General features: G+C 41.0%; 1 protein-coding gene across 1 annotated transcript in view; it reads right to left on the bottom strand.

Moving 5' to 3' along the window:
• The window catches only part of TEX11 (testis expressed 11), a 43,287-nt gene that overhangs the window by 5,207 nt on the left and 22,118 nt on the right, over window positions 1–15,962 (bottom strand). Inside the window, exons 17-27 of the mRNA XM_063345880.1 lie at window positions 15,548–15,601; window positions 14,791–14,831; window positions 13,428–13,514; window positions 11,982–12,052; window positions 11,310–11,426; window positions 10,357–10,429; window positions 8,733–8,882; window positions 7,622–7,730; window positions 6,499–6,619; window positions 4,594–4,758; window positions 2,570–3,562 (exon numbers count right to left, since the gene is read on the bottom strand). Coding sequence (XP_063201950.1) covers window positions 3,488–3,562; window positions 4,594–4,758; window positions 6,499–6,619; window positions 7,622–7,730; window positions 8,733–8,882; window positions 10,357–10,429; window positions 11,310–11,426; window positions 11,982–12,052; window positions 13,428–13,514; window positions 14,791–14,831; window positions 15,548–15,601 — 1,063 coding nt within the window. The 3' untranslated portion in view covers window positions 2,570–3,487. The remainder of the gene's footprint in view (window positions 1–2,569; window positions 3,563–4,593; window positions 4,759–6,498; window positions 6,620–7,621; window positions 7,731–8,732; window positions 8,883–10,356; window positions 10,430–11,309; window positions 11,427–11,981; window positions 12,053–13,427; window positions 13,515–14,790; window positions 14,832–15,547; window positions 15,602–15,962) is intronic.

The following is a 15,962-nucleotide window of genomic DNA, read 5'->3' as shown; positions in this document are numbered from 1 at the left end:
ACACTTACTGGGCAAACATGCCCTTCTCCTCTGGTACAGTGTGACACCTTTACCTGTTTGTGTTTGTGCAAGTCAGAGCTGAGAACAATAATTAAAGCCGGCCCGGCAGGCACCAAGGAGGTACTACAGGCAGCAAAGGACACCTCTGCCATGGGTGACAGGCCCTGCAGTAATGTGAGGCAGCACACAGCTCCAAAACCATGACTCCAAGAGAATTTTATATGACATTTGAGGCCTGGATTTTTATGGGTTCAAAGGTGTTGCTTAGTTAAACAGACGGCACATTGTGCATTAACGATCTGAAAGCAGCAGCTCGCAGACATCCAAATTACCCCTGAGCGCACTACGTGAAAAATTTAAACAGCTCCATCCTCCTTTGCGTGTCTCACAGGAGCCCTCTGCACCCAGCAGCCTGGGGGATGCATCTGGGTGCCAGAAGCAAACACCACTGAGGGTCAGTGGAAGTAGCTCACACTAACACTACCCCAGCCCGACCAACAAAGGCCCCGTGGTAGACCTTAGGAATAAGAACACATACATAACCTCCAGCTGAACACCATTATTTTTGCTTTCATCTTTGCATCCTGCTTGACTATTTCCACAAAGCACCTTCCTGTCCATGCCCATACGCAGTTCTGGCTCGCTGAGCCTGAAGAGCAATGGGATGCTTCAAACCCAGCAGGGCACGGCTCGGGCAGCACCAGCACCATGCCATCACAGGCACTAGTCCCAATACTTCCCTGGTGGCCACCTTCAGTGTAAATCACCCTTTTAGGGAGCCCTGTTCTCCCCTCCACCCTGGGGAGGAAGAATATTAGGCACCAGGATAGGTTAGGGGTGGACCTACTGGAAAGCAGCTCTGAAGAAAAGGATCTGGGGATCTGGGTAGCCAGTAAATTACCCATGAGCAAGCAATGTGCCCTTGTGGCCAAGAAGGCCAACAGAATTCTGGGCTGCATAAGGAGGAGTGTGGGCAGCAGGTCAAGGGAGGTCATTCTCCCCCTCTACTCTGCCTTGTTGAGGCCACAACTGGAATACTGTGTCCAGTTCTGGGCTCCCCAGTCCAAGACAGACAGGGAACTACTGGAGAGAATCCAGCGTAGGGCAACAAAGATGATCGAGGCATTGGAGCATCTCCCTTGTGAGGAAAGGCTGAGAGAGCTGGGACTCTTTAGCCTGGAGAACAGAAGGCTGAGGGGAGACCTTAATAACATTTACAAGTATCTAAAGGGTGGGTTTAAGGAGGATGGAGCCAGACTCTTTTCAGTGGTTCCCAGTAACAGGATGAGGGGTAATGGGCACAAGCTGGAACATAGGAAGTTCCAATCAAATATGAGGAAAAACTTCTTTATGGTGAGGGTGACAGAGCACTGGAACAGGCTGCCCAGGGAGGTTGTGGAGTCCCTTCTCTGGAGACTTTCAAGACCCGCCTGGATGCAGTCCTGAGGGATGTGCTCTGGGCAATCCTGCTTTAGCAGGGGAGTTGGACTAGATGATCTCTAGAGGTCCCTTCCAGCTCTGAAAAATTCCGTGATTCCATGATTCCGTGCACACTGCAAAGCATCAAGTACACTATGTCCCTACTTAACGTAGCTGTAAATGCCCGGCTGACTGACGGGCCTGCGTGCGCCTGCCTTCAGGAAGCGACCCCGCAGCCAGCTGCACGACAGACACGAGGACAGGGCAGCTGAGGGCTGCTCTCTAGCTTCAGCCATGGGACACAAAGAGGTGTCTCGTGCACACAAAAAAGCAGAAAGCACTAATATTTGGGTTACTCACATTACGAAAAAAGACAGACATGGAGCATTGATAGAGACTGCACTGCAGCTGAATTTTTTAATTACTGCTTGGCCCCGACCACTGCACTAAGCACACTCCCAAATTCTTCCTCCAGACCGTGTCAGGCTTTCAGAATGGACAACAACTAACGCAATTCCTTCTTTTCTATAGCCACAATCCTGCTGCTAGTGGCCCTGTCCTCTGTCTGAATAGGCTTTAATATTCTGGTGCTAAGTAAAATGTATATTTTTAAATTTTAAAAACAAAATTAAATAAAACTTAATCTCAAGCCAGACGATCTTATAGCTGAAAGATACTGCTCTCCATCAGCCCTGCCTTCTGTGTCATGTTTGTAAAGAATAAGCAGAACACTTTTAGCTCTCCAGTAAGCAAACCAGAGGACTTGAAATGACTGTTACCGTGCTCCCCAGGGTGCCTGAATATCCTCTTAAACAAACAGCAAAAGAATCCATTTATAGGATGTATGCCCAGTTACGGATCATGCGAATGTCTTTGTGGTCTGTCCCCAAAAAGACAATATATTTTGACCTGCCTTGGACCTGCTTGCTGAAAAGCAATCAGTGTCCATCTGCCAGCTGTGACACCTGCCTCATCTTCTAAGCAGGCAACTGACAGCCTCAATCTGTGCTTTTTGCCCAAGCACCTTTTTTTTTTTGAAAAGAAAAACTACAATACTAAGTACAGGCTCTGCCAGAACCCACAGCACTGCTCCCCAAGCACTCACGGGGCTTGCTTGGAGCGCACCGTTGCTCCCTCCCGCCCCACTCACCTCCACTTGCTTCCAGAGAAGGGCTGGGCGTGCTGGAAGATGCGTGGCCTTGTGCTCATATGCAGGCGGAATGCAACCACAATTTGACCCCCGGAGTTAGGACACCAAAAGGTGTCACGGAGCACATCTGTGCTACAGTACAGAAGACAACAGTCAGGCCACGTTTATTCTCACTTCTGAACCTGCTGGTGAAACAGCAACAGTTGCATAGAAGTAATTATGTTTCTTAACCCCACTCCACCTCTCCCCGCTTCTCACCATCCCCACAGAATTTCAGGTGGGAGATACCTTTTCAATCCAGCTGCAGTAAGATCCATCCATTTATCAGTCTGTGGTTTTGTGTGGATTTGAGGGGATTTCATGCTGAACTGTGACTGGTGTGTTACAGTTAGTACTCTATAAACAGCATTAGCTTTTTCTGTGAGTGAAATAGTACCTGCTCTTTTTTATTCTAAATCATCTGTGAAACTGGCAAACAGCTCTGAATTCTTGTCCATCCTGAAAGGGACTGAAAACTAAACAATCTGATAAATATTTATGTAGCAAGGCAGCTACAACATCCAGAGGAGATGCCTGGTCTTGGAATACTTTCATTGTTCTCACTGACACAAACTACTAAAATCTGGTTTCAAACCAACCTGTTACAGAACAGCAGATACATCTCATGAAAACATTAAGTATTTATTTCTGTTATACAGCTCCAGAGAACGAAAATTACTCCTGCGAGGAAAACAATTGCATTTATTCAATAAACATTTCCTAAAAAGTACATAACTTAATTGCCAACAAGAAGGAGATTCTGGTTTCTTTTCTACTGCTTCCATGTCCACATGCCTTTGCAGAGCTAACGGCCTCTTTCATTCAGCAGAACATTTCCAGGAGACACTGCCGTCCTCTTTTTTTGCAGCGTGGCTGTCATTATTCTTCTACATTTGGAAGAAACCCTTTTGCTCTGTCCAATTTGTCCAGAACCTCACTATAAAGACCAATCATCTGGAGAATATAAGCACCATAGTTGTCAAGAAGGACGGATAAAGTTGTACCACTCAACTAGATAATACAACAAAGTGACAGGGAACAGAAGCAAGGGAATAGGTGGGAGACTACCACCAGCTTCTAAACCTAAAATTTGAGATCGATGTAAAGATTTTGGCACAGATTAAATACGGTGGTTTAAGAAAAAAATAATTAAATCAGTGCAACCTAACAAAGGTGGTTTTATTTATACTAACATAAAGCATAGTTTATAGCTGAGCCCTACATCAGTGAATAAACCTATTCACAGAATCACAGAATGGCTGAGGTTGGAAGGGCGTGATCTCAATTCTTATTGTCTTAACAGACGTACTTAAAACGGTATAAAAGTTGCAACCAGCTCTTGATTGCCCAGCTCGCGCACAAGAGAATGCACGATGAACTGCATACCCCAGCCAGGCTGCGCTGTGTTGCAATCAGGGTAGAAGCAACAGCCAAAAACTGCAGAGAGAAGCTAGCTTGTGACAGAGCAAGAAAAAGTGTTGTTGCTTTCTACAGGGGTACTAGCCCTGGAATTTCTCCCTCCCAGCAAGTGGCTAAGCTACACTGGAAAAGATGGGCTTTAATGATTTTATTCACATCAGCTTAAACCCTATTTATAAGAACGCAGATTCTATTAGAAACCAAGCTTGAAAGTATTCATACAACAGCTGATTTAAGTAAGCTGGTACAGCACCTTGATTTCAGTGACAGCAGGCGAGGCACAAGGGTTCTCCCATGGCCACAAACAGAAGTTTATTTCCAGTCAGCCATTTACACGATCCTTCCAGTAAAAGGACACTACATTACCCTTCCTAAAGGCTATCAAAACTTTTCTGGCCTTACTTTGAAAAAATCTTTAGCATCAAGCTCCCCCAAAATATTTAGGTGCCATGCTTCTCCTGAAACTCCTTAAAGATCATCTACAGTTTTTTTTCACCCAGATCCGTATCTCAAATTCAGACCAAACATCCAATCCCACATCCTCAAATCCATCTGCTTACACTTACATGGCCTTCGTAGCTTTTCTTCAGCGATCCTAAGTGATTGAGGAAACGCATTCCTAATCCACACCACTGCTCAGCTTCCTTATATTTACCAACAGTATATTGAAATATTCCTGTATTCCACGCTCTTGTCATCAACCAAAGGATCTCCACCTCTGGGTAAGCATCCTGGAGTAGCAAACAAGAAGCAGCAGCTCATCAGAAAATAGATTCTTCACTTTAAACCTGACAAGTCAAGAGTGCGTTAGAGTTTAGTTTTAGAGTGGGAAAGCAGCTGGGTTTCTTTTTTTTTTTCCTAAGCAAAGGGCAATTCTTTCAGAGCCATCCTGTACTTCACAGTTCATCAGCACTACTGTCAAACAGCTTCCAACATGGTAAATCATATTGCAATTACCTATTGGTAGGTCCGAAAATACAAATCTGTGCGACTGGTAATGATGCTAGAGTGGAAGTACACTTTCCAACAGCCCATCTGCAGACAGACTGAACTTGCTGCCGCGACACTTTCCAGTTTATCCACAGTACTGAATAGCAGGGCAGTTGCTCGCTACAGATTAGAAGAACAGTTCTTACGTCTTCAGAATTTCTCTATGCGCTGTGGCAATGGCTTGCCAGAGTGAAAGCTGCCCTTATAACTGCAGAACAGAAGCCAGAATACCCAACAATACTTTGAACCTGGTGGGGCACTGATTCAGTTGGGGAAGGGAAGGACGAGCAATTATTTATTTGCCATGCAAATCCTTAAGGGGAGGCTGGAAGGACTTCTTTTCCCTCTTTGAGATGTGTCTCGTCCTAAGTAAGAGGGCCCAGAACTGCAGCATCCAGTTCTGAACAGGAGGTATATATCATGAGTGGTGGACCAGCTTTCTAACTGCTAATGTACTGATGTGATGCCCCAATGTCCTTCTCCTAGCATGGAGATTAGTACCTGCTGCCATGAGCAAGACTGCAAAAGAAAGCCTTCCAGCACTGTGAAACTTTGCTGTTGCGAGTATCAGTCCACATTAACATCTCATTCGTATCCCTCAACAAGAATGTTGTCAAAGTTGCAGATGACAACGTTGGTGAAAGACAGGCATGAATGCGGAAACATTCTTCTTTTTTTTTTTTTTTGTGGGAAGCCAGCAACAGCATATCTTTATGACACTTTTATAAAAAAAGATACATTCAAACCTGACTAAAGAAACAGCCATGCAATGGAATGAAGCTATGAAACATAGTATTGGTTTCATTAATCCTGAACAGGACTACTCCTTAACTGATTTCTACCTATGAAATTCTAATTCTGTACATTCTGAAATTCTAATTCTAATTCTGTGACCTGCCTTCACTGTACAGCATTATGCTTCAGGCCTAAAAGGAGCAGCAGAAATGATTACTGAAAGAAAGATTTTACTCCCCATATACCTGTCCTCACAGAAACAAGGCACATGGTGCCACAAGTACTGACAGCACAGGAATCTAGTTCTAGGTCATTTGGAAAAACTAGTAACATAGCAAGTTCACAAATACATTTAGCAAAACAGAGCTGAGAAAAAAGCAAGACTGGTATCCAAATTTTAGCTGGCGTTAAACTGATCTGGAAAAGTAAACTGCATTTAAAAATCCATATTCAGCATAAGAATTTAGAAAACAGGAGGAAAGCTGGATGGTTTAGCTCAAGATGTTTCTAAAGTAGGCACTGAAAATTTGGCCTTAAATGTCTCTAAAAAGCCTTTACAAAATCCAGGGAAATTCATAACTCAGTCATAAATATCTTTTATGCATTGTTTACTGAAGAAGTCTTAGGTGCTCCATAACTACCACTATATAATGTTCAGTCTACTAACTATTCTCACTCTGATGAGAATTTTTTTTTTAATGTACTCGGAATCATCTCCCAATCTCTTGTTTCCCCGTTCAACTTACTGTGCTGCTGACTACGCTCAGAGCATCTTCAAAGTAGTCCCACACTTCCTGCAGTACACAGGCATCCAAGTCCGTTAATCCAGTTGGCAAAGAAAGATTAATCAAACTATGTAAGCATTTGCTGAGAATTGAAACACAGCAGAAGAGGAAACATTAAATATTATGTGCACGAACAGCTACTTTTTAGTATCAGCAGCACACTAACTTATGTCTCTAAGATTGTCAGACAGACACGTCCACCTCGGTGGACTCATATACACCCATATTCTTATAGCAGGAACATGCGTTTTCCTAGTATCAGATCCCATTCATACAAACTGCGCAAAAAGAGAGCCAAGAGCAACAAGTACTTCATTATTTTCATTGCTGGGCTCTGAAGTATCACAGAAGAAAAGACATAATATTTTCTAGGGAAAAATTTTCTAGGAAAAAATACCTTTTCTAACTTCACCAACAAGAAATAAGCAGTCAGGGTCCTCAGAAAATCAGTGACAAATACATGGTTTCTGAAAACAGGTCTTTCTCTCAGTGTGAAGTGAGAAAGGCAAAGGCACTTGCCTTTGCCCAGTGGTTACTGCAAGAAACTTGGAAAGGAGGAAAAATTCCTTTATGGGATACAAGTGAGAGAGGAGGACACACACCAGCTTGTTTTTCAGATTCTATAAGGTAAAGCTGTTAAGAGCACCAGTTACCCAGCAAAATAAATCACATATGTACTATGGCATCATATCACTAACCTACAACTCATGGCTTTCTTCTCAGCCCTTAATTCCCCTCCACTTCATTGCCTTTGAAATACCCAGTTCACTACTGCAGAGTAACATTTGAAACGAACACCTTCCTCACAAGAAACAGTCAGAGACCTCTGCAGGATCCAGTTTTCATTTTCCTTCCTCAATAGATCCATTTATTGGAAATAGAACTGTTTCAGAAAATAAGCCAACTAAACAAACTGCAGTTAATGCATCCATTAGATAGTCATACTTGAGAGGTACACTGGTTGGCCAGCAAGAAGCAGAACCTTGCACATAAGCTAAAATCCACTTTTTTCACATTGCAGGCTTTATTCCCTGGCAGAATTTCCAGTCACAGGCTCATGGCAAAGCTATGTGATAGCACTAACCTAAATTTCTCAGCATCAATGACAGTCTGCTTTCTGTGAAGGTTTAGTGCACCCTTGAGAGCTTTCTTACACAGTACAGGATACCGAGCTGGAGATTCCATTGCTAATGCTTAAAAGCAAAAGAAAATAGAGAAGAAGAAAGAAATGACTGGAGACAGACTTTAATCTCATTAGTCACTAAAATAAACTACAGCATTTTGCCAGATCCCTTGTGATAAATAACTGAAAAGAGATTTGCTTCATGCCTCGATGCCCCGGCTGGTCACAAGCTAGTGCTTCGCTACACTGTGCACCTCATCAACGAGGACTACAAGACACAAGCACAGCAGATTTCATAATTTACAAGTACTCTCACCGCTGTTTACTTCTGGGGCAGTAACCAAAAATATTGGGCGGGAGAGTCTAAAGTAGAGTATCATTTTGTTTGTCTCCTTGAACACGAAAGTTTGGATGGAAAAATCAGGCAGGAGCGGGATGTCAGTATGGTGTTTCCAAGCCAAGGTGTGTACTCCCTCAAGACAAGGGAGACAAGGAGGTGTTTATGCAATCCTACAGAATCCCCTCCAAAGACCTGGCATGGCAGTTCTAACTTTTACTCAACTTCCTTGGATCCTACTAGATTCTCAAGAAAGTATGACTAGAAATTTGTGACGAAAGTATGGTACAGTATAGAGAAGTGTGAAATTAACTACACTAACTTTAAGTTGAAACTGCGTATCTATCCAAAGTCCACATCCTAAAACTTCTGTATTGGGGCATGAATCAGCTAGGGTCATTCTCTGGCCTTTGCCAGTTTGGAGCTTGTAAAAGTTTATCTGACTAATCTTTTCCAGACTCACAACCTATACAAATGTCTCAGCGTCTAGAAACGGAAGGATGTAGCAAACTTCTGGTTCATCATCCACGTAATACTGGATTTCAAAACACAGATCCCCTAATGTTGCTGATATCCTAAGCATCTTTGCTTCGTGACAAAATACATAAGGTTAGACCCATTTTCTGCTTGCTGCACAATATATGATAATCCCCGTCACCCCAAATGAACAGGAAGAGCAACAAAGGCTGTTTTTCATGACCTGAAGAACTAAGAAAGTACAAATGCAGTCCTTACATGCAATGATTTCTAGTGTCTTGACCTCTATTTGTGGTTGCTCCCATACTGACTCCATAAGGTCGTGGAGTGTTGGATCATTCAGCTTGGATCTTGCTTCAAATTCATAAAGCAGCAGCAATGTCTCTGTTGGGTCTTTAGCAAAATCTCCTACAGAAGAAACAGAATTGCCTGTCTGTAATGATTCACTGTCTTAAAGCCACGTGGCGTACCATAAGGTGTAAATTTTGCTTCCAACAGTCAGGAAAACCATTAAGGTACTCTCAGATTTAACAGTATAGCAAGTGGGAATATGAAGCAGACTTGGACAGAAACCTCAGATGTCCAAAGCACAATCCCACCAACAATCATGCCTCCCCTCTCCCCCAAAAAAATAAAATCTGGATTCTCTGTAATTGTCTACATTCATGCAACCCTCCTAGGCACGGTAAAAGCTACTAGGGAAGCCATTTTCATAGACAGGTAAAAAAGGTAACAGAAGGCCACCACTCAGAAGGTCAGCATATGAAAGAAGTTATCATCAGCTTCAAATTTTTTCTATAGAACTTGTCCCCTTTCTTGAAAAGCCCTCAGGAAATCCTTAAACACAGAAGAAGGGTGGGAGAACAGTACAACTGCTAGGAAAGTGTAAACCTTATACAAATGCCAAACAATCCTTTACTGAACTATCACAAAGACCTTTGTTTTTACATCTAAAGGACATTCTCAGCTTCCTCCAGAGCAACACACTTGCCCACACATTGTCCAAGGCCTAGTGAAGACATAACGGAAGCACCAGGCCACAGCCATTCCGCAAACCTCTGGAAGAGAAACTCCAATATGTCCCTGTCCTGAGATAATCAACCCCTTGCGATTTTAAGGATGGAAAATTAAAAGGGAAGAAGTCTTCCTGAGTTATCTTGCCTTCAGTGCAAAAAGGGCAAAGAGAATCCCAAAACCAGGCCATATAATGAACCTGAAATATTCTGAAAATTCTAAGGAGGGAAAAAACAGCAAGTAAATTCTTGACAAAAGTTAAATACTAATGGATCTTATGATGGAAACTCCACAGCGTCCCAAACCTATAACTGAAAAGAAAGCAAACCACAGGCCGTACAAGGAATGCCTAATGGAATTTTTTCTACCAATATACTACCAAAAAAGTGAAGTATGCATCCTTTAGGCTAACAGGCACTCAGCATCTCACCTGTCAGCTGAAAGCACGCCAGTCTCCAGTAATATCTGACCTAAATTGACACGGAATAGTCAGGGAACAGAGGATGGGTTTTGGCACTTCAAAGTATGGTAGCAGGACTTTCTGTGTGGGAGATGCTAGTAAAACCATTAAAACAGTGCTAGAGTGACTCCACTCTAGAGCAAAAAGCTTGGAGTTTCTCAACATTTAAGACAGAACAATCAACCCAAATTCACTCTGAAAGGTTCCATACTTCACAGCACCTATACAATAAAAAGCCTGCAATGACATACAAAAAATAGTAGTTGTCTTTGCCAATTCTTTCATCATATTGCCATATATCTGCTTCAACACTCTTCGGCTGAGACAGAAATTCCATATGCCCTGTATTTTTCATGAATACAGTGACTAAGAATTACATGTGCTGAAAAGACACACTTTGTAGCTTACCTGTTAATTTCAGAACTTTCCATATCTCCTTGCACACCTGGAGATGCTGAAGGGCCTGAGTCAAAAGCTCCGTCTATTTTACAAAATTTAAGAAGTTATTTTTGTCATAGTTTTAAAAGCAAAAGGAATATACATGTCACAACTAACAGGATCTTTATACCTAACTATAACATAAATTAAGAATCATCTACACCAGTTACTGGTTTTGGGTGGGTTTTTTTTTCCTCTCTGTGTTTCAAAGACCTCCACATCTCAAACAAAGCCTCTTCACATTCAACGTTCCATTGGTCTAGAAAGAACCATATGGATTCCTATGGGACATCATTTATTTTAGCTCCCAAGCATAAAATAGTGCTCTTGAGACTGACAAAGCGCTAAATCCCACAACAGAAATTGCTGTGTGTTGCTCTCCACAAAAGCAAGTTGCTACAACAATCACTGTACAGCAGACTTCCGTACTTCCTTCATAACCACTGTATGTTTCCCCTAATCTTCTTACCACAGTAAGTACAACACCCCCAAAAAGGGATGTATGCCTAAAGAATAAAAAAAAATGGTGAGCTTTATCATAACCACACTGGTAACTACTTTCAGCAATGGCATAATCTTAAAGATGCAGTAATTACCTGCCTGACTGGCCAATGCTTAGCAGCAGACTCCTCACATAATATGTAAGGTAGACTGCAGTTCCTCTAAGAGAAGGTACTGCCATGAGCCTTTGCTGATATAAATTTGTTAAAATCCACTGAAGTCAACAGAACTAATTTACAGAACTCCAACATTTACAATTGTCTGGAAAGCACCAGATGCATTGATTCTAATTAACTATGAAAGGTTCCCATGCTTACATTCTCAATATCCCGTTCCGAGTGAAACAACTAAGATTTCAAAATCAAAAGAAAAAAAATGCTACACTGATACATACAGAAGCAGTTAAGAGGGCAATGCCCTACCTGTTTAGAAGGTGTTACTTGTTGTCTCCCCATTTCCAGATCCACTGCAGCTGCCATTAGCAGGCATGTCTTCTGAGCAATTAGAACACCTTTGTCAGAAGGACAAAACTGGGACAACTGACACCAAAAACAGGAAAAGGTAATGAAAATTCTGCCCATATAAAGCAATTTGCTCATGAACAGATGATTGCTGAGTCTCTTCTATGGCACTTCTAGTAATCAATCATGAATAGTACATATTCATATTGCAATTTTACTTGTACAGTCACACAAGAAGATCACTTAAAGTGTAAATCAGTGTTGGAGTCCCCTTTCTACAAACACATATAAAACAGTCAGTGTTGGCAGAAGTTCTGTATGGAGATTAGGACTCGACTACTTAACATGTTTGTATTAATGATACAGTTTCCAAACATCAGAATCCATTGATTTTAGAAAGTTCTCATTGAAGTCTAAATTTCTTACGATGTTTTTAAGCAACAGAATATAAAGTATGACAATAATGCTCACATTTTATATTACAAGTCAATCTCCTCTTGACAGAAGTGCTCCATCTTCAGAGCATACAAGCACGTCTCCCCAGAGACACCTGATACTTGGATGTAACTTCTAACAGAACTAGACAGATGACAATATTCCTCAATCAGAGATACTATTAGCAAGAGTACGTACCTTGAAAGACAGGAGAAAAAAATCCCTCATCTTTTCAGGGTAGTCCCTGAACTGTACAGCCAAGTTCCAAGCTAACAAAGACATAAAAAACCGAAGACTAGAATAAAAATCTTCAACCTTATGGGTATGCCCGTCTAATCTCTTGTAATAGGCAGTTCACATTCCACAATTCAATTTCTTCATCAAAATATCATCAACAGCACATTTAATAACAGCAAGAAATACCATTATTAGTGATTTGTTAAAATAGCTTAGCAAGAAATACTGTTACTAGTGATTTGTTAAAATAGCTTATTCATGTTTTCAAATTGTGTCTTAATAATTTCATCATAACCAAGTATCCATTCTGCCACACACCCTACCCACAAGGGCATGGATTGGAAGAAGCATTTTCTTATGTTAATAAACAAAACTAGTGTCTGAATAAAAGAGTTGAACAATATTGCCAAGGCAAATTTAAAAAAAAGGGAAAAAACCAACAAAGTTTTGAAACATTCTCCACTGTACATGGCATTTAAACACACAATTCTGATTAGTAAATGGATGAGCCATCTAAAGACAATCAAGTGATATATGTATGAGAATCTGACCCATCTGTTTACATTCTACAGTGACTTTGCAGATTCTAACTTTCATGTTAATTCCCAGGGGCATGTTTTTGTAGTCTCCGAGTTGTTTATTCCGTAAGTGAGAATGCTGCCTTGGAAAGGTCGCGGTCACCACAGATTCCATTCACACTCGTGTTAGTGTATTTGACCTCTGCTGCTTCTCTCCCTCCTTGGCTACTCTGTTAGAGCATGGCTGCATTGTGAGCATGTGTTTGTTTATTTATGATAATGTTGGCTGTTTAGATTTCATACACTGTAGTTCAAGGCAAACTCCAGGACTGCTGATTTAAGGAACTAATGAAGACATTCTATCTGGGTGGCAGAGGTAAGCTCTTCCTGCACCAATCAAACTAGTACACTCATCTGAACGTCCTAATTCTCATTTTGCCTACATGAGAATGTGCAGGATCAGCATAAGGGGGGGGGTTATTGCACTTTTTTTTCAGACATTGAATTGACCATTATTCTTTTTATTTGCCCTATCTTAAATTTTACTTCTGTAACACAGTCTTGGTAGTGAAGGGCTACCTAAGAGAAAAATGGACTCGGGGCACATACAGCTACTCCTGCGGCGAAGGGAACACTGTATCGGCTATCCCATCAGTCAAACAGACCACGTGTGATTATTTCTCTTGATAAATGACTTAAAATACAAGCCGTATCAGATAATTTCAGAAGACAGAAAGTGCCGCAGAACTTTAAGACTAGTTAAGGCAGCGACTGCCAAAGGTGGCAAATTCTATAAATCCACCACATCTTTAAACACTTCTTTCTTCCTTAAGGTCTGTCTAACTGGAGTTGGAGGGGATTCAGTTTACATTCTGAGAGTGCAACCTACCAACTTTTCTAAACCAGTGAGCGTCAAGGATCCTCGTGTCCCCTGTAAACTTCTCTTCTGTGAAAGACCCAGCAAGTCTCTTGTGAGCTGCAGAAAATGTGTTGTTCAATCTGTAAGTAACACTTTCTGAGCAGAATAAAAACAATTCAAAGTCTAATAACTACACTACAAAACAGAGGTTTCCAAACGTCCCGTATAATTCCTGATGAAGAGTTATTCTCACAGCTTAAATCTCATATGCTTGACCAGAGAGGCTTATAAAAAACATCAAAAAGCACCTCAAACAGCACGTTAGCTAAAGTATGTAAGGCTGCCAACAAATGCTGCCTCTTCGAAGTTTACTGACAGGGAAGTCTAATGCAGAGGAGTTTTACTTAATTTCCCAAAAAGGGTTTTTTAATTTAATAACAGGTTTGAGGCCTTTCTTCAGGGAACCTTTAATTAATTTAATTCTAGTCTTCATTCTTGTCTCCTTGTTGCAGTAAGAATGGCTAGTGTAAAGTTCTACGATCTCATTAGCTTTCTTGTCCAAGATAGGAAGAGAGGGGTAAAAAGCATGTAGTGAAAATAAGTATTTCTTCAGATGAAGAAAAGTCTTCTGTAAAACTCCTGGACCTTTTCCAATGCAAACAAGACAATTCTTTTTCAAAGGACACCACAACTTAAAAGTGGGAACCAATTTTGACAAGTCTCTCCCATCTTCCAGCAATTTGCTATTACTTCTTGCAGTTTTCTAAGCCTTCCAGAGCAAAAAAAAAAAAAAAAAGCGCATTAACTTAATTTAAAAAATGTTCCCTTTTAAACAGCTAGAACAGCAAAGACCACCACTGGCATTTAATTAATGCCAGTCGAGAGTTACATTGTTAATTCAGTTTATGAAACCAAAATTCTTCCTCCTGTGGTAGCCCTGCTACTAAAGATACTGACTTGGTTCCTGCCAATGCAGTCGGAGTCGGAGACTGTCACTTGAGGCCACCCAGGCTGTGGCTCGTACACACATATCTGCTGTGGCTCGTACACACATATCTGCTGTTTGCATGCATGGCCTTACAAGAGACTAAAGGGAAACTCCCTAGAAGAAACTGCCCCTTTGTCTGAGAGAAGGTCCCAAGCACAGGCTTTACTAGAAACAGTTTTTCCAACACTAGTGTGCAAGCTTTCCACAGCAAAAACCTGCAGCACTGAGATCCAACTTCACAACGCTGTTGAATCTCCAGTGTTAATTTTCACTGATTTCAGTGGGAAGTTGGGAACCTAGAATGAAATAAGGAGTCTAAACGTATGGTTGGTATGGACCTAATCAAATCATTAAAAGTTCACAGATGGAAGAACGACAGAAAATGTAAATAGAACAAAAGCATACCCAAGGTCAAGTAAGTCAGCATTGAGTTGATATCTTCATCCCTAGAATGATGGAAAAATTAAGTTTTAGAAAACTGTTGCTTAACTTTCTTACAACAGAACACATTATTTATGTTGAAATACAAGATCTCTGTAATTATGGATATAATCATTCTTCCCCTGATGAACATCTCGGGCATTAGAAACTCCTAATATTTGAAGATGCCAATGGAATACTGAAGGCCTACAAAAAGTTTTACTGATCTGCAGCAGTGAAGGTCATTCTAGACGTGCAGCAGGAGATTTTCTCAGTTGTTGGGGCTGCAGGTTAAACTTCAAACCCCACTGCCACTACATTGTTTTCTTGACAGTCAAAATCCAGCAGTACAATTCTACTTCTAAGCCAACACACCATTTGCAAAGTTGCTAGCCTTCAGCAAGGGAGGCCCCACTCAAAACTTCTGAAAGATATCACACCCTAGTGTCAAAGTTAAAAGAGGTTGCTTAGCTCACATTCCTCATCAAAAATACCTGCTGGTCTCATGCATTAATAAAAGAGGAAGGCAAAGAACAAATATTTAAAGGAAAGGTTATACAAGTAGAAAAGATGTTCCTATGTGATGCCATAGGTTAAGTTGGGAAGTCATATGGGTGGACTTTTTACTAGCACAAAAACTAATCTCTTGATTACTCTGCAAGAAAATAAGCCCAGCAAGAAAATATTACACCATTTGTACAACCCATCCACCATAAGAAAATGCTTTTGCAACTGGACTTACCTTTTCTCTTCGTTTTCTGCCATGACCTTTGACAACATAAGACGAACCAAACATCTAAATACGAAGAAAACAAGCAATGAAGAAACAAGAATTTTTTTCCAAGTTTACTTCGTCCTAATTTCCCAGAAAGGATCCCACTTTTCTTCCTTATGCTATCAGCCCATGGAACTCACAGAAGAATTCAAAGTTTCAAACTGAGAATAAGATTATACCACTTCCCACCCTATCGCCTTATTTTGTATACCACTTCGTTAAATCACGTTATAGTAAGCAAATAAATGTTCTTTAACAAAGTAACTTGAAGCAAATATTGGAATAAATGCATCTGTCTCACAATATTTGTTTTTATAAACATGATGGCATATTTCAATAAGAAGATACCACTTCATCAGAGGATAAAAACGAACTGCTATTT

Source organism: Chroicocephalus ridibundus, chromosome 9 (assembly GCF_963924245.1).
Source record: "Chroicocephalus ridibundus chromosome 9, bChrRid1.1, whole genome shotgun sequence".
NCBI classification, from domain to species: Eukaryota; Metazoa; Chordata; class Aves; order Charadriiformes; family Laridae; genus Chroicocephalus; species Chroicocephalus ridibundus.
The sequence above is the reverse complement of the archived record's forward strand: the minus strand, read 5'-3'. Positions and strand labels throughout refer to the sequence as shown.